This window comes from Aristolochia californica, unplaced genomic scaffold (genome assembly GCF_029961685.1).
Source record: "Aristolochia californica isolate CCGP_79_NKW_82.1479 unplaced genomic scaffold, dmAriCali1.0.hap1 SCAF_9, whole genome shotgun sequence".
In the NCBI taxonomy this organism is placed as follows: Eukaryota; Viridiplantae; Streptophyta; class Magnoliopsida; order Piperales; family Aristolochiaceae; genus Aristolochia; species Aristolochia californica.
This window is the reverse complement of record NW_027182290.1, coordinates 32,526,205-32,548,261: the sequence shown is the minus strand read 5'-3', so window position 1 is coordinate 32,548,261 and position 22,057 is coordinate 32,526,205. Positions and strand designations below refer to the sequence as shown.

Genomic DNA, 22,057 nt, shown 5'->3' with positions numbered 1-22,057 from the left:
CTCGTTATCGTCTGAGGACCTGAAGCAGCTTGTGAAGATTTATCATTCCCGTATTGTTAAGCTATCGTTACTATGGTCAAACAACAAATAACTGAGCTGAAAACAAGGGAAGTAACTGTTATTTCCTGCTCATTTCAATGCAAAGCATGTAGGACAGGCTGCAATAGAAAATTGGGAAAGATTGTATTGGAAGGAAGCTAATGTCAAATAGAGAATTCTTTTTCTTAACAAATTTCGAACTATTGCAAATGATGCTAAATTTGTCTTTTAGGTCTAGGGTTTAATGGACAAACAGGAAGAAAAAAAGGTATAAAAGGGGTATCATACTTGCGTAATCAACTTATAAGGTTTCGATATAAAATCACTGATATGGTATGTCCCGATCATGATCAGACGGCTGAGATAACCGTTTTACATGTTTCGAACTAAATTATTTTTTGTATTGGATCAGTATGTACCTATTAATGAATATAATCAGTTAGTTCAAACTTTCCTCAGTGCAAAAGACACAAACTATGTACAAAGGGAGCACATACTCAAGAAGTTCATTAAACAGCTTTTAATTGAACTGTACAAACCGAGACAATAATATTCAATAATTTGAAATGCCCATAGCACAATCTCATCTAACTGGCCAAATTGCTAAAAGCCTGTTGTACTTTTGATTCTAATAAACTGACATACTTATCAAGCATTGAGACTACAGCTTCGAACTCTGTAACTTGCTGATCTATTGTATCAATTTGCTGTATATACTCATCAAAGCTCCCATTTTTCTCCTTCAATTGCTCCACAAAGACCCTTAATCCAGATGCTACATCACCAAAGCTGTTGTATTCCTCTGCAACTCTCAAGTTCATCTTCTCCAGAAGTTCTAGCTGGTTATTTGCTCCCTGATGACGGAAGAAAAACAAGGACAAAGAATGAATAACCTTGTATCATCTTCTTTATCACGTGCAGTAAAAACACAAAAACCTGACCTCCTTCCCCACACAAGATTTGTTCAACCATAAGCAAAGAAAGACAGTAAATCACTGTCTATTAGCAAGCAAGAAAGAACAAGTTGAAGCAGACAACATATGGGAAAAAGTAAAAACTCAAAGAGTAACTAACTCAACCTTTTCGTGTCTGTGAAACAGCTAAAAAACTATTTTTCCCTGGGCAGACTCCAGAAATAAGAGAAGATGGAGAGGAACCATCTCTGATATAATTTTCCAGCATCCATGTGAAGAATTTCACCCATTTCTCACAGTAAGCATTAGTAGAATCTTTCGGAGACAGTACTTATCACAATGATTTTTTTTTTTTTGGTGAATGTCACTGCAGGGACTTGAAGTCCTCGGAACTTCCTCAACAAAGTTGGACATGATTATTGAGACTTCAGATCAAATACGGTAAACTCAAGCTTCCACACTACATGAGAAAATCATCATGCTCCTGGAACAGATAGTTTCCTGAGTTGAATCTCTTTGTTTTTTTAATGTTTGCATGTTTTAGCATGATCTCCAATTTAAAACAGTTCACAGCTCAGAACTTAACAACTCCTTGAAAAAATGCATAATAGGTGACAGAGTGTGAAATTCTGCTGGAAAGTGATTTGTCCACTTCCATGCCTTTTTGCTACCAGTTTCTAGATTGAGTCCTTTTTAGTTCGACAAAGTGCACCAACTCTTGACTGCACCCAAATTCTTAATCTTTAAAATGTCAGGTACTAAAATTTTATTAATAATAAGCCATTATCTCATGATCTTATCATAGGAAAGAAAAGAAACTGAAACAGGCATTAAGCACAAAAACAAAGAAATAAAAATTATAAAAGACAAAATAGACATAAAACATGATGCTTAAGCCAATAATTCAAATCCAGTGATTAAATTAAGAAATTGGTGTACCAAATGTTTAATTTCTGTTCTATCCAAGACCAATTAAATGTACAAATAACCTTGTTCACCTGATTCTCCCGATCAATGAGTCAGGCAAGAGTACTGAGCAGATCAACAATCAATCTGATAAATGTAGGCTCTCACCTCTTTTCTAAACATGGGGGAAACTGAAGGCCGCCAACACAGACCAGGCTATCCAACTAAGCATCTGGTAGAATTCTATTTTCCCTGGATAAAGCATCCAATACTCTATCAAAGGTAACTCACCCTTAACACTAAGTAGATTTCCTTGTTCTGAATTAACAGAAACAAAAATTGCACCAAAAGTAGACCTGCAAAAGATTCTACTATCCACCTCTTTCAAACCCTAATCTACTAATTCAAAATTTCAAAGGATACAAAAGGCAAAACAAGAAAAAATCCAAGTTTGGGAGAACACCTTACAATTCAGAAACCCCATACAATTCAGAAACCCCATGAAGGTCACAAAAAATCAAATCAAGAGAAGGGCCCAGTAGTTGGAAAGGAATCGGCACAAACCTGTAGCTCCCCCTTTACCATCACGGACATGTTAGCGAAGAGAACCTCCAACGACTCCGCGAGGGCATCTCGCTGTGCCTTCGCCTTCTCTTCCATCCTAAGCTACGATCTCGAACTTTCACCGTTGAACGGTAGAACTCTCCGATTGACAACAAATAGGGCACTCTTGGGCACAGCCTACAGGAAGCCGCTGAAGAATTGGAATTTTCAAGTTCCAACTCCCGCGACTCTGGGAGCAACTGTAACTACGGTTTACAAGGAAAAGAAGAAAACAGGATCAAGACTGGAGAAAAGAACATTTGATATTTCTTATATGCCCTCTAATATTGTATTTTTTCGTATTTTTAAATATAAAATTTATAAATATATTATCAAATCTATCCCCCTTATATGACATGTTTCAAAGACAGCCATCTAAGAAATCTTGATCGAATACAAGAGTGTGTTATATCTTTCAATATCTGGCCATATTTCACGGTTTTATTATCCATAAAAAATTGTTTCTGAAGCATAGAAAGAGGTTTTAATTATTATAATATAATTCTTCAAAATATAAGTATTTGCTTAAAAAGATTCACCACCCTGCTCGAAAAATCTGGCCAGCCATCCTCCTTCCAGAGCCAATAAGTTAGTTTACAGTAAACTTTGTAACTTACAAACTCAGGTTAAACTTTTCCAAAGTTTGTCTATAAGGAGAGGCAGCAAGCTGCGAGCAAGGGTATAGAGATTTTCCAGCTTCCCTGCATAAAATGGTGGATGGTTCACAGTTCTTGTGAAGCTTTTCTTGCTACTGCAGTCTACATACAACAAAAAACTAAAGATTACAAAGACAAAATTTCTTTTGAATAAGTATTTACAGTAAATTTCAAACCAAGAAAAGCAGAAAAAAAAAAACGTATTTGGCGTTGACATGAACCAAATAGTCCTATCCACTGACAGGAGCAGTGGTGAAGGAAATAGCTCTCAATTTCCATGTTCCTAAAGATTCGACCTGCTGGAGGAAGCGGGCATCTTGTTCAAATGCTTCAGTATCTTCTCTGCCATCTGCCTCGTGCTACTATCCCCACCATGGAAAGCACTTACCAGAGTAGAAGGCAAGAACCTGTCGTTTGATATATCATTCACAGACGTATCACCCTTCATTAAAAACCTCTCGATCACCCAAAATGACTTCTGCCACACAGTCTCCTGCTTGTGTTCTCTCAGCACATTCAACACATATTGGATTGTATTCACCTCGCTCAACACACTTACACTCTTATCTACATCCACTTTATCATCTAACAAGGTACACAAAGCTGACAAAGCTGCCTCCACCACCTGAACATTCTCATGTTTCAAACACGCCAAGAGCCTCTCCAGAGCATGTGACTCAACCAAACAGAAGGTGGTCTCTGAGGAGCATTCCCCTCTGTGAACGGGGCAGAGTGGTAGCTTCTTGTTCTGGGTTGGAACCATTGAGAAACACTTGCGCAGCAGTTTGAACTTGTGGTTCTTCTTTTGGGGTGGTCTGGATAGATGTATAGATTCTGATGAAAGATTTTCGAGTCCAATGGCTGCTAGTCTTAGAACCTCATCACTGCCTGTCCCCATCAACAGTTCCGTGAAGACTGATGCCAAATTGTGACTCCTTGCAAAGAAAAGTATTTGGGCATCATATAAGGTGGTTGTCAACCTAACCAAAGTACCCACTAGACCTTCAAGGTATGCGCTAGTGCACCTGCTTCCTCTTGTCTCACCTCTTTGAATTTCATGAATTCTTTGTAGAACTGTGGGTACTACCCCTTTATGAAGCAGAGCCAGATTGAGTGTGAGATTCTGGTGAGGGAGTTTAGATAGTAAACTAGCCCAAACTGCATGTTTTTCAGTTATCCGAACTGTGTCAAGCTTAATTATCAAGTTCTCCGGTTGCCCTTTTGTCTTGCATAGTCTATCTGCTATGGTGTGACCCATGTGAACAGAGAGACAAATAAGTAGTTTTGTTGATACAACAGTGAGCTCTTCCTGGAGGGAGTCTATGAGTTCAATCAACTTGTAGGTAGCATCTGCCTCTTTGATTGCTGAAACAATACTAGCCATTGCTCTAGGCGATTTGGTCAGGAAGAGAAGAATCTTTATGAGATTTTTGTTAAATTCATCAGTTCCTGAGCTTTTGAGCATGTAGATGATGTTATATACTGTGTACTCAGAAGTCATGGTATGTCCATGTGGATTTACTTTAAGAGTCTCCAAATCCACCCCTGATCCAAGTATATTTGCTAGTATTGCAGCAGATTCTTCTTTTGAATCCATGGGTTCATCATAGATTCTCCGAGTGAACAATTCCTCAATCATAATGGATATGATGCCAACTTCAACGAGTAACTTGCTGCTTGGGTGGTGATCTGATATGTGAACTAGAGCCTTGAATGCAGCCTTGCGTGTTAGGCTATTTCCACTGTGTATCATCTTGAAAAGGGCGTTGGAAGCTCTCCCAGCCACAAAGGCTTTTGCATCAGCTGTGAGACCAATTTCTCCAAGGCAGCTTACCATCTCCATCTGCGTATCTTCAGATCCTGTATTCATTATTGAGATTCATAAACTTCCCCAGTCGGTGACTCAAAAAAGTTAATCTTAATTGTATATAGAAACTTTGCAAACCTGGGGCGAGGTCCCTCAAGTGTACTTATGAAGTGATTTAAAGAACTAAAACAGTTGGGACCTTTCATTTGTTGGTGAAGGATATATACGTTTCTGTCGGTACGTGGTATACTAATAGCATTTTGAGATTGGAGACTAACAATAGCTTTTAATGTGCCTAGTTATGGTGTCACACTGTTATGAGTTGTAGTTCTTATAGTAAAGATTGATATGAAGCAGAGCTTATTATATAGTTTATTATATAAGACCTGGCATGCAACTGGTGAGCCGGGTACTAATAACTACAGAGACTTCAGTAAGGGCACAAGGACGAACCTTCAGTAAGATGGTTCAGAAGCGGATCCAGGAGGCCATTTTCTGCCATGAGCTTAATATTCTTCGGAGATTTTTCCAAGTTCTTTAGAACACCATCTGCTTTCTCTGCAGCTGAAGCATCTTCCTGTGTGCTATACTTCATTGTAATTAGTTTCAGAATGCCTCCACCCACTGATCCCATGTTCTCACACAGTGGTTCAGATCTTGAAATTTTCAATAGAAATGACAATGCCAAGTGTCTTTCTGGAGGTCTGTCGCTTGACAACATCTGAAAAGTTGTAGGAATAGCCTTTGTGTGGCTAATGCTTTCCTGCACAAACAGTGTCAGCTGAAAGTTCAAAATGAGGCTACGAGTGTTCTATTTCTGTTTGAAAAAGATGCCTCAGAGAGATTTTGGAACTTTATAGAGAAAATAAATACCCTCACCTTTCCCCCATCATCATCCTCCGCTAACAGCTGTAATGTTTTAAGTGTTTCACATCTCACTTTCGTGTCTTCATGCTCTAAAAATCCAGCAAGCAAAGGTATCAACCCTATGTCTCTTATTTGCACCCTATTTTTTCTTCTTTTGCCAAGAACCTGCAAATCTTGGAGTGCTTCACCAATCATACTTTCTGAACTCGCCAAAGACAAAGCAGTCCGAGCTACTTTAATCCTTGTTGCTTCATTTCTCTCCTTCCACTCTTCTATAGTAGTTTTCAAAGCTAAATTGGTGTTTAAGAATCTGTTCTCCAGTTTCTGCCCCGTGATGGGGCACAAAAGACTCTCTGACCCATCCTCACATTTGTTAAACCACTCTGTTATGGCTCTTCTTTCATAAGTCACCCCACTTGTAATGGTGACTGGATCATCCATCAACTTCTTTGTTAATGGACAGAAGAAGGTTTCATACAAAGGCTCCATGTACTCTGCCACCTGTGGCAGAGTTTTCAGAGGTTGTTTACCACTTCCATTACTTCCTTGTCTTGAATAAGTTACTCTTAGAAAATCAACCAAACGAGGCATGTCTCCATTATGTATTTCTGAGGTTGTACCAGAACTCTGCGCGTCAGTTTGCAAGGAAACAAGTTCATTCTCAGTTATGACTGGTTGCTCTTTACTGACACTCCGTTTCATACATGAGTGGTCTTCCTTGCAGCTTTCGACTTCCAACATTTGGATTCCGCCCGTTTGAAAGATACAACTTTGCATTTCTCTTGACATTGAACGAACAGCACATTCTGCATACCCATTGTTTTCAAAGGTAGAAGATGGTATACAGCTTAAGTTCTCCCCGATACTTCTCACGACACTCTCCAGCCCACTAATTACACCGTCAAGTTCAGTTTTCGAAACTGAGGGACTTGAACTGCTGCATTTTGAAATAAGATCCTTTGCCAAATTGACATTCTTCAAAAGTGAATTCAAAATCTCCGACGCATTTGGAGTATTTTCTGTTGTCCGTAACTCCATCACTGCCGGGAAGGCCCGATGGAGATAGCAGCCCACCTCCATGAAAGTTTCGGTCTCAATCTCTATGTCGACTATTAACTGGATAGTCTCCGCAATAGATGTAACTATGGTTTGCGCAAGAATCAATATCGAGTTTGTATCCTCCCTCAGCTGCACAAAGAGCTGGAAATGTGATTTCCATGAATCTATTTCCGATACACGCCATAGGAGAAAGAAGAAGAGAAACCGACCGACAGTATTCTCATTTCTCAAGCATTCATTCAGTTATATTAATGTCACAGGGACAAACAACTCATGTTAAGCCTTACTGGAGAGCTTGTTGAATATAAAAAATTGTACATGAACAGGGGGTTTACTTGTGTATGCTTTATATCTTTTCAGTTTTGCACAAGATCAATAAACTCATCTTCATGCCAATCTTGATAGCATCTAATATTCATGGCAGATAAGCAACACATACAAGAGTTTTAAGAAGAGAAGGAGAAGGCAAGCACTTACCGACATCTGATTGATGTTGCCGCTGCAAAAGGGGTCTCCGGGGAGCCACTGTTATCTCCCCAGACGAAGAAACGGTCGACAATACAGCTTGGGACGGAGGAGGAATCTACTGAAGTAGTCAAGACCTCTAGACCCTGTGTCCATATTTAACCTGGCTTTAATTTCACTAAACTAAGCAGCTGATGATCACATGATCTAATAAATAATTTCAACAGTGATAATGAACAAGGAAAAGAGGGACTCCGTATGAGAGTAATACAAATAACCTTCAGGTTCTACCATGGGAAGAACGATCCTCCTCCTCCTATCAATGGATTCTGTAAGAAGGTGGTGACTCAAGGATGATGTTGAACATTTTACTCGATCCCAGCTGGGTAATTTCCTTGATTATATACTCAACAACTTCAGAGAATTAAACTTGAGAACTTCAGGGCCTCATGAAATCATAAAACTGCAGCCTAAGTCTCAATCGTCCTTTCTGGAAAAAATTGAAAACAAAAAAAAATCTTGGCTCAACCTATCTTACCCACTTCATTCCAATATAATTAGGAGCTAATTTTCATGAATTGGTTTGACTTGCACAATTGTTCTTCATTGTTAACAGAGTAATCACTATAATATGCGTCATCTCTATGTGATTGGTAAGGTTATCGCCATTTGCTTGCAGGAGTTATTAGAATATTTATTGCTCAACTAACACGCCGCCTATTTCAAACCAAAAGTCTAACATAGTCTCTTATCTATAATCTCTGTTTTTTATAGATTTTCATTAATGAATTCATCTAACCCTTTCAATCTTGAGCTTGAATTTGGTAAATCTAAGTTATATTTTAATTTTTTTCCTTGTCTTTCATTATATATTTAATGGATCTATATTAACTAAGGCCATGTTAGTGCGCAGCGTAAGTAAAATGTATTTCACTTACGTCGGGTAAGTGCGCAGCGTAAGTACATGGGGAAAGTGAAATACTGATGTATTTCGCTGCCCCCCCCCGTTTTAGGCATAAAACGATGGTAAGTGAATTCAGAGGGGTTAAACTCTAAATTCACTTTCCCTCGCTCAATTACGTCTCGGGCTCGGGTTGTCGGGAAGGAAGCTCTGTCGAACGAGGGTTTCAGAGAAAAAAAAAAATTTCTCTCACTCGCTCGTGACCTTCAGCGATTTCCATTGCCCTTTGTTGTGCGACCTTGTCTCCGGCGCTCAACTCCCTTCCTCTTGTCGTCCCCAGCACCAACGACCTTCGGCGACATCTCTCCTCTCTCTGCAACCTTTCCGGCTCTTCCTTCGCTCACGATCGTCAGCGATTTCAATCGCCCCTTTTGCGACCTCTCCCCGACGCTTGATTCTCCCTCTTGCCGTCCCCATCACCGACGACTTCTCTCCCCTCTTGCAACTTCTCCGACTCGATTCGAAAGAACCACTTCTTTGCATACCTTATGATTTTCCTCATTTCCCGCACATTCAGATGTTTCCTTGTGTGATTTATTAGTATTATTTTCAAGGCAACCAGGTGGAATTTTCAAAGAAACCTGACATTACCATTGTTAATAGTAATTAACAACGAAGGGTTAATTAATATTTAATTTAACTAAAAATTAATGATTAATGATTGGTATAATAGTGAAATGTGTATTATAATTAATGTTGAATTTATGGTAATAAAAAAATATAATAATTCTAATATAAATTACTAAAATATGTTTACTGATTAATACTTAAATAATTAATAAATTATTTGAGTAGTTAAAAATTAATAAATAAATAATCTTAGATATTCTCACGTGCAGGATGGGGGAGCGAGTACAATTCCCTTGTGCCTCCTAGCCTGTTTGAGTTATAATGTATTATTTTTATTTTTATTATTATGATATTTATATAGTACACTATGTCGTACAATATTTGTATAATTATTTCATATTTAGATATTAAAAAATTAAATTTTGATTACAATTTTATTAATATAAAGTAAGTATTTTGTTTAATTATTATATTTAATATATTTTATTTATTAACTAATATTAATTTAATTTTCTGAAAGTCAGATATATCAAAATATTTTATTTAATAAAAAATCTATTGCACTTTCCATTGTGCACATTAACAGAAACAAGTACTTTATACTATATTTTTTATTACGTATACTAACACAAATAAATACTTTACACTCACTTTCCCTAGGGAAAGTACTTCACTTATAATTCCACTTTCCCCTTCCCCTTACATTATGCACTAACCCCTAAAGGTCATTTTGGATTATTTACGCGAGTAAATAAAGGATAAATTAAATAACTGAAACTTAAGTAAAAATATCTAAATAAAATATTTAAAATTAATTAAATCATTTCACGAAGTTAAATTCTATTAAAAGTTTTAAAAATTAAATTATTTATAATAAAGCGGGAAATCCATTTCTTGCACACGAGATCCACCAACAAAGATGCCTCGTCACTCATACGTGACACGTGTTAGGTGTGGGGCACATGTTTATTAAATTAATTCGACTGGGACCCATGATTAGGTTGATTTTAGCGGTTTTTATGTTAAGTGGGGCCTGCTCTCCGGCAGGGAAGATATTTTGTACGCGGAATCCATTGGCGGGCCAGAGTTAGATTCAGCCAGTCAAATGTAATTCATAGACCCAAAAATCTGGACCAGAGTGACGATGCCCAAAGAGGGAAATACGGAAATGGTGGCGGTTCTGTAATACCTCGAGAAGAGCAGGGTGACGACTAGATCAAAGAGAGGCAAAGAGTATAAAACGAGATTACTTCGGCGGCGAAGGTGAGGGAAGGGGGAGGCGCCCCGGGTCTGGGAAACTTTTTCTTCTCTGGCATTCTCTCTTGCTTTTCTTCTTTTCGTCCGATTTTAAAACCTCATTTCTGACGTTTATGTCAGCGCAGTGGGAAGAATATCTCGAATTATTGGTTTTCTTCATAAGGACAAAAGTAAAACGTGTGGAAAACGGAAGGCTTTCTTATATATCCTCATTGATCAGCGGGGATTAGAGGAATCCGGATAGGAGAAAGGAGGGTGTAATCCAGGAGAACCTTTTGTTCATCTTTCTTTTCTGGTGGTCCGCTGTCTTGTTTTGAGTTTTTGGTATTTGCTAGGTGGATTTCTTGTCCAATCGAAGCGTCTCTTCTTCCTTTTTATTTCTGAACTATTGTTTGCTTGGGTTGCCTGTTCTGTAGTTTCGAAGAAATTTCCTCATTTTTTACGGAGGATCGGTCCATAGAGGAAAAGAGTCCGTGGATCGGTTCTCTGGACAAATTCCATTATCCAATTTGACCCGTTCTGAGGTTTTATCTCGCCATTCTCCGCGTCCTGATCTGTTATTTTGAAGGAGTTTGCCATAGGATTATCTCCGTACAAGGGAGTCAGCGGAAACTTATTTCTCTCGTTAATCTGTTGTGCCTTTTGAGGAATCTTAACTTTCGAAGCTCTTGCTAAGGAACATATCGCTTTTACAGTTTCACGTTTAGATTTTGTTGGATTGTGGAATAAGGCCGTTTTCCGGCGGTTTTTAGGGTTTTGCAAGATCTGTATATTTTTGTATATTTCGTATATATACGTTGGAAAATGACGATTGAAAACCGGGCGCCGGTTAAGGAGAAGAAGCACCGTAAACCCAAGCCGGTTGTTGATGAGAATGCTCCACTGCTGCCGAAGCATGAGGAAGACATCGCTCATGATGGGTTCAATGGAGCATCGTTCCCGGGAGCTGTCTTCAACCTATCCACTACCATTGTGGGAGCCGGAATTATGGCTCTGCCGGCGACGATGAAAGTTTTAGGGCTTGCACCTGGAATTGCCATGATTGTGTTTATGGCATTTCTCACGGAGGCGTCAATTGAGTTGCTTCTCAGGTTTAGCAAGGCTGGACAGTCGTCTTCATACGGAGCAGTGATGGCGGACGCCTTCGGAAAGACAGGGAGGATCCTATTGCAAGTTTGTGTTGTTATTAACAATGTTGGGGTACTTATTGTCTATATGATTATCATCGGTAAAGCTCTACTTCTAACGATTTTTTATTTTTTTTCTGACCAACTGGATTTTGATGTTAGCTGGAGTTTCTATATGATTTGTCTGAAGTTTATCTGAATATGATGGCCATTATAAAGATCAATCTGCTTTCCCACCACTTCATCAAACTATTTCACATTGCGTTGATGGAGCAACTGTTATCGATTATGGTCAAGTTAATTATGACGTTTGAATAACTCAATCTCAATCAGCCGTATTTATTTTTATGTGGAAACTAATTTATTGTTATATCCCGTTAATCTCATTATGTACTTACAAATTACAGTTATCTAAATCTTATCTCGTGGTCCTTTTGAAACAAATTCATTTAGTGGTATACTTTACAGAGTACCTCCCTTGAAAACCTTTGAACTTCTCATTTATTTTATCTAGCTCATATATCAGTTACATCTGTCATTCTCTTGTTTTTTGTTTTATTATGGATTTGGTGATTCATGGCTTTGTGTTGCTCCTTCTGCGAATAAATTCAGAAACCTAATGGGTTTCTCTGTTCATGTGGTTAGGTGATGTGCTTTCTGGAACAACTTCAAATGGACTACATCACTCAGGTATCTTGGAAGGATGGTTTGGGGACCACTGGTGGAATGAACGCATCTTTGTTCTGCTTCTCACAACTCTTGCAGTGTTTGCTCCATTGGCTTGTTTCAAACGTGTTGGTAAGTTTAGCTTATTTGTTGACAACAGTAGTTATGTTATCCACTTCTCTTCCCAAAGGCAATCAATTTATTTAGTGCTGCCAGCTTCTTCTTTGAAGTATCTAATAGGCTCTTAAAGGTTTTTTTTGAAGAAGTGTGTAAATAATAGGCTCTTAAAGTTAAGATGGCTAAAAAACTTTTTGACGATTAAAATATGGAAGGTTTTTCTTTCATTTCATTGTAGCGTTTCTTCATGTTCAACTTTGTAAACATAGTGCACTGGTAAACATTGGACTGAACTAGGAGTCAAGAATACAATAGAGGAAAAGTCAGAGTTAAACTGATGTACTAGGACCTCAATAAGAGATCATGAGTATGTTGACTCTCAAAGTTGAAGTTGACCTTTTCTCTTGATGTTATGTTTTTGTTCTGCAGATTCATTGAGATACACTTCGGCCTTGTCAGTTGCACTAGCTTTGGTATTTGTTGTTATTACTGCTGGAATCACCATTGTCAAACTGATAAATGGCAGCATTGAAATGCCTCGCTTCCTACCCATAGTTACTGATTTATCATCCATCTGGAAGCTCTTCACCGTGGTTCCTGTTTTGGTCACTGCATACATTTGCCATTACAATGGTATGTTTTTTTTTTTTTTTTGATAAACATTACAATGGTATGTTACTGGGAAAATCATTGTTTTGGTGGGAAAAAACTCCGTTATGGGAATTTACTAGTTTTGATGAACTGAAAACAAAAAAAGAAGATTTTTGTTAACTCATGAATTGAGTGAATATGATCGATATATTTGTTACCAAAGATGAATACCAACTTATTTTGAAGAATCTGATGTATTTTTGATTTTGCAGTTCATACCATAGACAATGAGCTCGAGGACACCTCCCAGACAAGAAATATTGTCCAAGCATCCCTTCTCTTGTGTTCAACTTTGTACATAGCGACAAGCTTCTTTTGTTTTCTCCTTTTTGGCGAATCTACCCTTGACGATGTACTGGCCAATTTTGACACTGATCTGGGCATTCCATATAGCTCTGTACTTAACGATGCAGTTCGCATTAGTTATGCTGTTCATCTCATGCTCGTCTTCCCTATTATTTTCTTTGCGCTCCGGCTCAACTTGGATGGCCTTCTATTTCCATCGGCTAGGTCTTTGGCCACAGACAATAAAAGGTTTGTATTGGTGAGCTTTGGGCTTATCGCTGCTGTCTTTCTAGGTGCAACTTTCATTCCAAGCATTTGGGATGCATTTCAGTTCACTGGAGCAACCGCTGCAGTTTGCATTGGGTTCATCTTTCCGGCTGCCATAACCCTCAGGTTAGTTTAAATGAGAAACAAAATGGGAAAGGCGAATGATAAACCTCTTATTTCGTTGATATAATCTCGCTGTGTTGATTCAATTTTACTGTTTTTTTATTTATAATTTGCTTACTTATCTCAATTCTGTTCAGGGATACACATGGTATAGCTACTAAGAAGGACAAAATCTTGTCGATTTTTATGATTGTTCTGGCTGTATTCTCAAACGCAGTGGCCATCTACAGCGATGCCAACTCCCTATTCAAGAAGAGCTCTCCTCGTGCATGAGGTCGGAACGATCGTATAGGAGATTTGAAGGGCTGAGCACGTCTTGTATATATGGTTCAGCCATGGGCAGACATTTTCATGTTTCGTTTTCTAGGATTTTCATGGTTTGAGCAAATAAAAAACTGTAAGTGTTCAATATATAGTGGTGGGTTAGTGTCATTCTCATAAGAGGTTGAGAGCTTGTAGCGTAGTATAGAAGCAGAATTGGTTTGTGTAATCATGTACAATCGTTTATTATACAATGGGAGATATATGCTACCTCTGTATTGGTCCATGATGTGCTACAATCGTTTTTCTTTCAATTGATACACGGGAAGATACTGGACTAAATTGGCTTCTTCTCAACTTTCATTTTTCTAAATGCTTTTAAGGAAAAGAGATTCTTGCTACAGAGCTGTGGGTGCATGAAGCTACAGAAGAGTTCTGACAAAATTTTCGTTCCGAGAGATGAATGAAGTGGCAAAAAAGTTATATTCGTCACCTGAGAGATTCGAACTCTCGCGGGGAAACCCCATGTACTTAGCAGGCACACGCCTTAACCACTCGGCCAAAGTGACATTTTCTATGTATTACTCCAAACTTTAATTAAATAGGAAATAGTTATATTTGTTGGGTCGGACCGGCCCTTGTCGATCTCACGTGAGAAGGGACATGGGTGAAACACGTACTTGGAAGTACTTTGAAGACTCACAACAGCCACCTCTCCGGACACACCAAAGGGCGATATTGTTGGATCCAGAGAATAATTGAACCACCGACGTCCTGGGTCCTGGCCTACCAACTATGTCGATTATGTTTGGGCCCATACAGAGAGATGTGGGAGACAGGATGAGTTCCCACCCGCTTAGGGACCATACTTATCAATTAAAGTGCAGCCATGACAAAGGATTAGCCACTATTATGCCAAAGATGAATCATCTATTTTGCATATGGCACATCTATCAAAATGCCAAAAAACATCTTTCAAGTATTTTTATATTCTTTAATGAAATTCTAGAAAAAGTACAAACTTATAGATAATAGATGGCTAAAAGAGATATTCAAGGAAAAACACAAGTGGGCAATGATATGTATAAAAGACATATGTTTTGTGGAAACATGAGAGTACACAAAGTAATAAATGCTTCAATAATCTCATAAGAGTGTTAGGAATTAAACGCCCTAATTTCAAATTAACGAGAGCAATCATAATAATCGTAGAATAAATGAAAAAACAAGCACGAAAAAACACAACAAGATTTATACAAGTGAGACTATGTCCTGTCTTCCGCCGCTGCAGTAATCTACTATGAAGATGAAATAGTTTACAAGAGAAATCGCACACACTTACAAGTGTTGTTTTTCTCTAACCTCTCTCGGCCGCAACTGATGCTCCTCAGATGATAAAACCCTAATAGCGGCACCCCAAATATAAAGAGGAAACTAGGGTAACCGCGATACAAGAGTAAAATTCTCAAACTACCCTTAATAACACAGTAGTCAATATATCCACACCAGAGGGTAAGGTGTTAATTAGGCTCCGCAACTTAGCAAAAAGGATACTTTAATTCAAAACTAGATCAACTACAATTTTTTTAGCATTTCCAAATACAGCATTGATGTTTAAGACAGAAATTCTTCGGCGGCAACGACTCGTTAAACTGCGAGACCCATCCTGTTCAATTGTAATCAGGACGTGGAATTAGACAAAATTGGTGTTTCTTTTTTAAATCCAACATCTCACTTTCATTTCTACCTAATCCCACTTTTTTTTAATCCGTCAACAATAATTCCGGCCTGTACGCAGCTTTCAAATTTTCAATTATCATCCCATCGTTGTTTTATGGCGCTTGTATGGTAGCTCTCGTCTTATTTTCCTTAAACCTGCCTAGCGACCGTTTTTTTGTTTTTTTCCATGCTGAGATCGATTATCAAGGCAGAAGTTGAAGTTCGTTTTACTTGTTACATACGACCGAATCCGAGTGTTAAGCCAGTTCTGTGAATCAGTAGCTACGTGTGGAGATGTTTTGGTTTTTTAAACGTCTGTATAGATTGATCTAAGTAGATATAATATGGATTTTTTTTTTAGGATCTCGGTTGATCTATGCCTGGATCTTTCCGAGTTAACTTCCACGCGATCAAGTCTGGAGTCTTGAGTTCAATATCGTTGGTTGTCCATGGCCTTTAGTGGTTTTGATGTTTCTAATGGATTCTACAATTCGGCCAACCTCTACGGAGGATGCTTCGAGTCTCCTGCACTGGGTAAACCGAGAAACCTCAATGACATGGTTTCTTTTGCGTTGAAAGAACTCTTTGGATATTCCAACTGGTAGTATATTTTTGTCGATTCCTATTTAAACTGATTTTCAAATGCATGAAAGTTGGATAGACTGTTACGCCATTGACATTGTCGATCGATCTGTGTTAAACCTTTTTTTATTACGTCATTGACGTCGTTTCTTGCTTATATCTTCTCCAAGAAATGGACTCAGCATTTCAGACAACCTACATCGATGATTGTTCAACTGTTTTGAACTTTGCCATTTAAGCTCGAGGTCTTATTGAGGTCTCTCGCTTCTCAAACATGGCGTCTTTCTCTGTGGAAGATTTTGTTGGAGAGGGAGTTCTGAAAGAGCTGGTCCCTAAGCTACTGGCTGAAGGTTGGGATGATGTTCCCACTTTGAAGATGATGAATTCAGAAGATATGGATGCCATTAATATGACTCGGCAGCAAAAGGTTTTTCTTTTCATTTCTGATTTGTGGGCTAGATGTTGATGTGCTTTCAACGATAGATCAAAGAATCCGTGGTTAATTCTAGTCCTATCCTTTGAATGTTCTCTATTTTTTGTTATGGTATTGCTCAATCATAATTAAGATGAATATGAAGTCCTCGTGGCAGTGATTTTTGCTATTGACCAGCTTCATCGTGTTCAAGTTTAACTTCGCGGATCCTATGGTTTCTCAACTTCACAGTTTCTTTCTTTGTTTTTCTTGTGTTAGGATGCACTGGAAATTAGATCGTATCTCCATGAACGCTCCTTGATGCAATATGCAGATAGGCTAGAGGCTTCTGGAAAATCTACTTCTGAGCTTTTAACTGTAAGCACTGTGGTTCTCTCCTCTCAATATGGCATGCGACGAGGTCATGTTGCTCGTTTTGTTGATAGATCCTCAGCCTGTGGAATTTCAATGTCTCCCAACTATGTTCCTGCGGCAAGAAATAGGACCACTTCGAATGTTAGTGAAAGCACTGATGGCAGTGAACGTTCATCTACAAATCCTAGAAAGATTCAATCCGTAAGATCGTCAATGCGGAAAAACACATTCAGTGAAAGATCTGTTGAACAATCGATGGCGGAGCTTAAGATCAAAGAAGGTTATGTATTTAAGGGGATAGTTGCTTCAGAACCAGCTGAAGCTAGGCTCTGTGGGTGTGTACCAGCTCCTCCTATTGTAGACGATGTTGCTCCTTACTCTTCAGTTGAGAACATCTCCATTCAAAAGCTTGCTCCTGAATATAAGATTGGAATGGAGAGATTGGTGACTACTAAGGCTCCACCCATGAAGGCCTCCCTGCTATGGGGCGATAAACCAGCCGTAATTCTTTGCCTTCGTCGCCCAGGGTATGCTCTTCCCCTTCTTCAGATGAAGGTTCAGCCATTAACGAACTTTACAAATCCTTATTTTTAAGTCTTTGCCCCTGAATGGCATTACAGGTGCATAATGTGCAGAGCTGAAGCGCACCAGCTCTATGCAAGGAAACCCATATTTGATGCTTTAGGATTTCAGCTGATTGCTGTTCTTCATGAACAGATCGACTCTGAGGCATGTTCACATAAACTTTTAGGTATTGGACCCTGTTACACTCCATGAGAGAGACTTTCTGAACTGCTGATGCTTTCAGGTTAAAGACTTCTGGCCTCGCTATTGGGGTGGGATGGTAATTCTTGACCGCAGCATGGAGTTCTTCAAATCTCTCGGAGGAGGAGCATTGTTGAAAGACAGTTTCTTAACAGGTTTTGTACTCAATTCCCGTGCCATTGCTAATTTTAAGCGTGCTAAAGCTACCGGGATCGATTTCAACTATAAAGGCGAAGGTGAGATCAAGGGAGGACTGTTCATTATCGGTAAAGGAAAAAGTGGTATTGCCTACCAGTTTATCGAAAGAAATTTTGGTGATTGGGCTCCTTTGGCAGAAGTTATAGAGACTTGCAAACAGCTACAGGTACTTCCCTTTGGCTTCTCAGAATTCATTGAGATTTTCACCATATTTACGTTAAGTTGTAGAGTCACCATTATTAGGGTTATCATTGAGGATCATCAATTGTTGTAGAGAGAAGTTAGAAAAAAACACTTGAACGTATGCGATTTCTCTTATAAACTATTTTCATCATCATAATGAATAATTGCAGCGGCAAAAAACAGGACGTAGTTTCAACTTGAGTCAAACCTGTATAAATCTTGTGTTTTTCGTACTTGATTATTTCTTCTTATTGCTCTCGTTAATATTGAATTAGGATGTTTAATTTCTAAAAATTTAAGCTATAACATACAAGTTACAGTACGAAGTTAGGTTGAGTGAAAAATAAATGGTTTTTGATTGACTGTGCAGAAGCTGCAACTGAGTGAAAGAGAATCTGTTCATACATCACAGGAAGAAAACTAAAGCTGGACAGTGTTTCGGACGTTTTCTTGTAGTTGTTTCTCAAAATTCAGCAGGAGGATTATTTGCTTATATTCTTAAAATTATGAGAGATTGCAGTTTGGACTTTGAAAAAAGAATTACTTGTATTTTATTCCCTTCTCTGCAATTCCCCACCGTCACTTCAATGAAACCCCTAAGTTACAGTGTTTGCAGCCAGTGAAAAGTTTCAGTAAGATGAGAAGAAGTTAAATAAAACACTGTTGCTTGACGCCATCCACAGCTCATTCACAAAAGCAACTGGCTACTTTCATCTGTAAATCAAGAAGTCCATAAAATGTAACTAAAAGTAAAAGCGTCACATATTTGCAGCTTAATGCAAAGAAATAAATATAGACAGAACAGAAAGTAACATTTGATAAATAAATAGAATATTTCACTTGTTTCACAAAACAGTGTGAGAAAAACTTTTATATGCAACAGACCCAATTGTGTGCCTTGTTTATAGTACAGACTTGCTTCCATCTGTATCATGGTGACCAAGCTGAAGCAACAATTATGAGCAGATATCACAGAGGACATGGAGCACTGTAGAGCTGTTGCTGTAGAAATGAGTGATGCTAACAGTCATATTTTATGATCTACTGTTTATAAAGAATTAATGTCCTCTTCAAAAAGAATTTACCTCAACATATGATATTTTTATATGTTTTCTTCAATGAAAGACTCTCTCTGAGGTATAATTGAAAACCCTCCAGCATAAGCCTCTCCAGCCTTTAAACTTTGGTTCCAACAAGGACCAGGCAGACTACTGTAAGTTGGCTTTCATAGTTTGTAAAACCTGATCTCTCAATGTGGAGCAGGGTCAGTATGGCACATTATGCTGCCTTCAAGACTCTTCTCTGTATGATAGTCAAATATGGAATACCTTCTCTCAAAATAAACCAGTCAGGAAGCCATCTGATTTGCCTCCCTCACCATATTGACTGGGTCTGGTAAACAGCTCAAGTTGTGTTTTCTGCCTTCTCGACGACTTCAAACAAGGTAGCAGTGGCTTCTTCCCCAGTGAGGGCAGTTAGTTGTGATCAAGTTAAATCAGCATAATAATGAAAAAAAAATCATCACCAGAAATCTCCACAGGAGCAAACACCATCTCTAAATCTATGAAATCGAGCAGCATCTCTCACTAGTATCTCCCGTCCAGTAATTTTTGAGATATACTTTGTAGCATTATGGCAGTCCCCACAGACACGAAGGTTCTTAACCACCTTAATAGGCACTTCACTAGGCACAAAAATCAAGCCAAAAGCTATTGCGAGCTTCTCACTATGGTGGCTGAGCATTCGTATCTTGTCCCTTTCCTCCACATCATGCAGCACTGAACTCGTATCAGGAACAAAACCTGCCTTGAACATCTTGTGGTTAAGCTTCTCTAACTCGGCATATATCTGATCAGAATATGGATTTGATTTATCATCAGCTGAAAATATGTGAACCTTATTTTTGTACTTGATCCAACTACAACCAGGCTCCTTTCTCACCCTCAAATCTCTCATCCTTCTTCTTAGATTAGCTACATCCTCCCATTTCTTCTTGGAAGCATAGATGCTAGAGAGCAAAATATAACTTACTGGATTTTGTGGGTCTAATACAAGTAGAGATTCAGCTGCCCATTTCCCGATTTCCATATTACCATGTAGTCTACATGAGCTTAGCAAGGTAGCCCACCCTATCACGTCAGGCTGACAAGGCATTTGTTTAATAAAATCTTCAGCTTCCTTCAATTTCCCTGCTCGACTAAATAGGTCAATCATACAAGTATAGTGATCGTCTAAAGGTGATATTCCATGATCTTCAACCATGGATTGGAAGTACTGACATCCTTTCTCCACCAGTCCTGCTCTGCTGCAAGCAGAGATAACACCAATAAATGTTACACCGTCAGGTCTTAACCCTTCTCTCAACATTCTTTCAAACAACTCTATAGTTTCTTTGGCTTTTCCAAATTGGGCGTACCCTGATACTAGAGCAGTCCATGAGACTTCATCCTTAATCTCCATCTCATTGAACAACTTAATTGAATCTTCAATACCGCCGCACTTGCCATACAATGTAACAATTGCATTTGAAACAGTTATAAAGGAAATCAAGCCTGTCACAATTGCTCGACAGTGGAATTGGGCGCCCTCTTCCACAATTGCTAGGTGGGCACATGAGCTAATTACACTTCCAAGAGTAAAATCATCAGGGCTGACCCCATTTCTCTGCATTTGACTGAAAATACTTACAGCTTCTTCGCAGAAACCATTCTGTCCATAACCTACAAGCAATGCTGTCCATGAAACAACATTCTTATTTTTCATTCGTTTAAAAACCTTTTCAGCAGAGCTTATGTTTCTACATTTGGAGTACATATCAACAAGAGCACTACCTACAAAGAGATTGCTCATGTAGTCAGACCTAATGACATAGGCATGAATTTGCTTCCCTTGTTCCAATGCAGAAAGGCTACCACAAGCTGTTAATGCACTTCCAAAAGTGTATTGATCAAGTGGGGAACCTTCAAGACACATTTCTCTGAACACAGTAAGTGCTTCTTTATTTAAACCATTTTGTGTAAACCCTGTGACCATTATAGTCCATGAAATTGAATCTCTTTCAGGCATTTCCCTAAATAAAAGTTTTGCATCCTCGATCTTGTTGCAGCGGAACAATCCTGTCATCATGGTATTATACATCACCAAGTTCCTATCATGTATTTCTTCAAAGACCAATTTGGCATACTCAACTAAACTTGCTTTTGAATACATGTCAACCAAAGGACTGCTAACAAAAACATAATAATTGAACCCAAATTTTATTATTTGCCCATGAATCTGCCGGCCAAAATTGACCATACCATAACTAGAACATAGAATTAGCAATGTGGAGAAGGTGATCCTGTTGGGACCCAAGTCATATTCTTGCACCATGAGTTTATAAATCTTGACAGCATCGAATGGTGACCCATAATTGGCATGGCCTGAAATGATGGCATTCCAAGTGACACCATCCCGGTCTGGCATTCGACTGAAAATTTGCTGCATATCAAGGAGCTGACCAGCTTTTGAATAAGCAGAAAGAATGGCATTCCACGAAAAGAGGTTTGGTTGTGGAATTTGATCGAACGTACGTCGCGCGTAGGCTAGTTGCCTGAACTTGGCGTACGCGCTCACAAGGTTGTTGAAGACAAAGGTATCTATCTGTTTCAGGCTTTTTAGTATTACACAATGGAGCTTTTTCACTTGAATACGGTTGTTTGATTCGCAGCACAGTTTGAGTAGAGAAGAGTAGTAATTTGGAAGAGAACTCATGACTATGCAGTTTACGCGGGGAAAATAAGGGTCAAAGTATGTTTATAAGGTAGGTAGTAGCAGTATACTGACATAATTAGGGGCGCACTAGTAGCTGCAACCATCATCCCATGTTGAGGGTGCCAATTTGCCGAAGATTCAACTTTTCACGGCAGAGGTTTTGATGCATACTGCTACGGCACCGGCAGCAACCAAAATACAGCATTTCCATTACTAAAGACCAATTTCATCGATCCTTCAGTAACTACACCGGCGCGTAGGCTAGTCGCATGCAACCCCGGGGGTAGAGCCGCCTCTCTCACTACCATCCAGATTACAGCAGGGACGAGTTTCCATCCCAGCTCTGTCTGCAGGAGGGGACTGCCAGGCACCTCTCTCCCATCGCCTGCCGGGGCTAGTAAATTTATCTGTTTTTAGATTATGGGAATTTGAATCTGCTGACGTCGCTAAACAAGCTAGAGTCAGACTT

The 22,057-nt window shown here is 38.9% G+C and overlaps 4 protein-coding genes and 1 non-coding gene across 5 annotated transcripts; 1 reads left to right on the top strand and 4 right to left on the bottom strand.

Moving 5' to 3' along the window:
* Positions 1-490: 490 nt before the first annotated feature.
* LOC137942121 (biogenesis of lysosome-related organelles complex 1 subunit 2) lies at positions 491-2,690 on the bottom strand. Its single transcript, XM_068787806.1, has 2 exons — positions 2,424-2,690; positions 491-893 (listed from the first exon to the last, which is right to left on the bottom strand). The coding sequence occupies exons 1-2, from the start codon at positions 2,517-2,519 to the stop codon at positions 627-629; spliced, it is 363 nt and encodes a 120-aa protein (XP_068643907.1). The 5' UTR covers positions 2,520-2,690; the 3' UTR covers positions 491-626.
* A 590-nt stretch (positions 2,691-3,280) lies between these two features.
* LOC137940797 (putative U-box domain-containing protein 42) lies at positions 3,281-7,334 on the bottom strand. Its single transcript, XM_068785923.1, has 4 exons — positions 7,329-7,334; positions 5,805-6,980; positions 5,379-5,688; positions 3,281-4,978 (listed from the first exon to the last, which is right to left on the bottom strand). The coding sequence occupies exons 1-4, from the start codon at positions 7,332-7,334 to the stop codon at positions 3,402-3,404; spliced, it is 3,069 nt and encodes a 1,022-aa protein (XP_068642024.1). The 3' UTR covers positions 3,281-3,401.
* A 2,661-nt stretch (positions 7,335-9,995) lies between these two features.
* Positions 9,996-13,887, top strand: LOC137941465 (amino acid transporter AVT6A-like). The gene is made up of 5 exons (XM_068786897.1): positions 9,996-11,332; positions 11,877-12,029; positions 12,444-12,647; positions 12,878-13,343; positions 13,478-13,887. The coding sequence occupies exons 1-5, from the start codon at positions 10,909-10,911 to the stop codon at positions 13,611-13,613; spliced, it is 1,383 nt and encodes a 460-aa protein (XP_068642998.1). The 5' UTR covers positions 9,996-10,908; the 3' UTR covers positions 13,614-13,887.
* A 201-nt stretch (positions 13,888-14,088) lies between these two features.
* On the bottom strand, positions 14,089-14,170 carry TRNAS-GCU (transfer RNA serine (anticodon GCU)). The gene has a single exon. It is a non-coding gene; the product is annotated as a tRNA-Ser (tRNA).
* Positions 14,171-18,927: 4,757 nt separating this feature from the next.
* On the bottom strand, positions 18,928-21,650 carry LOC137942148 (putative pentatricopeptide repeat-containing protein At1g68930). Its single transcript, XM_068787842.1, has one exon. It carries the CDS (start codon positions 21,586-21,588, stop codon positions 19,357-19,359), a length of 2,232 nt encoding a protein of 743 aa, XP_068643943.1. The 5' UTR covers positions 21,589-21,650; the 3' UTR covers positions 18,928-19,356.
* Between the last annotated feature and the right edge of the window lie 407 nt (positions 21,651-22,057).

Excerpts from the sequence above, each read along its gene's own strand:
- LOC137942121 (XM_068787806.1), bottom strand. The coding sequence starts at position 2,519 with ATGGAAGAGAAGGCGAAGGCACAGCGAGATGCCCTCGCGGAGTCGTTG. Across the intron at positions 894-2,423 it reads TGGTAAAGGGGGAGCTACAG|GGAGCAAATAACCAGCTAGA; the intron begins GTTTGTGCCGAT and ends TTCCGTCATCAG.
- LOC137940797 (XM_068785923.1), bottom strand. Across the intron at positions 5,689-5,804 it reads AGGATGATGATGGGGGAAAG|GAAAGCATTAGCCACACAAA; the intron begins GTGAGGGTATTT and ends CTGTTTGTGCAG. Across the intron at positions 4,979-5,378 it reads TCTGAACCATCTTACTGAAG|GATCTGAAGATACGCAGATG; the intron begins GTTCGTCCTTGT and ends TAATGAATACAG.
- LOC137941465 (XM_068786897.1), top strand. The coding sequence starts at position 10,909 with ATGACGATTGAAAACCGGGCGCCGGTTAAGGAGAAGAAGCACCGTAAA. Across the intron at positions 11,333-11,876 it reads TGTCTATATGATTATCATCG|GTGATGTGCTTTCTGGAACA; the intron begins GTAAAGCTCTAC and ends TCATGTGGTTAG. Across the intron at positions 12,030-12,443 it reads GGCTTGTTTCAAACGTGTTG|ATTCATTGAGATACACTTCG; the intron begins GTAAGTTTAGCT and ends TTTGTTCTGCAG.
- LOC137942148 (XM_068787842.1), bottom strand. The coding sequence starts at position 21,588 with ATGAGTTCTCTTCCAAATTACTACTCTTCTCTACTCAAACTGTGCTGC.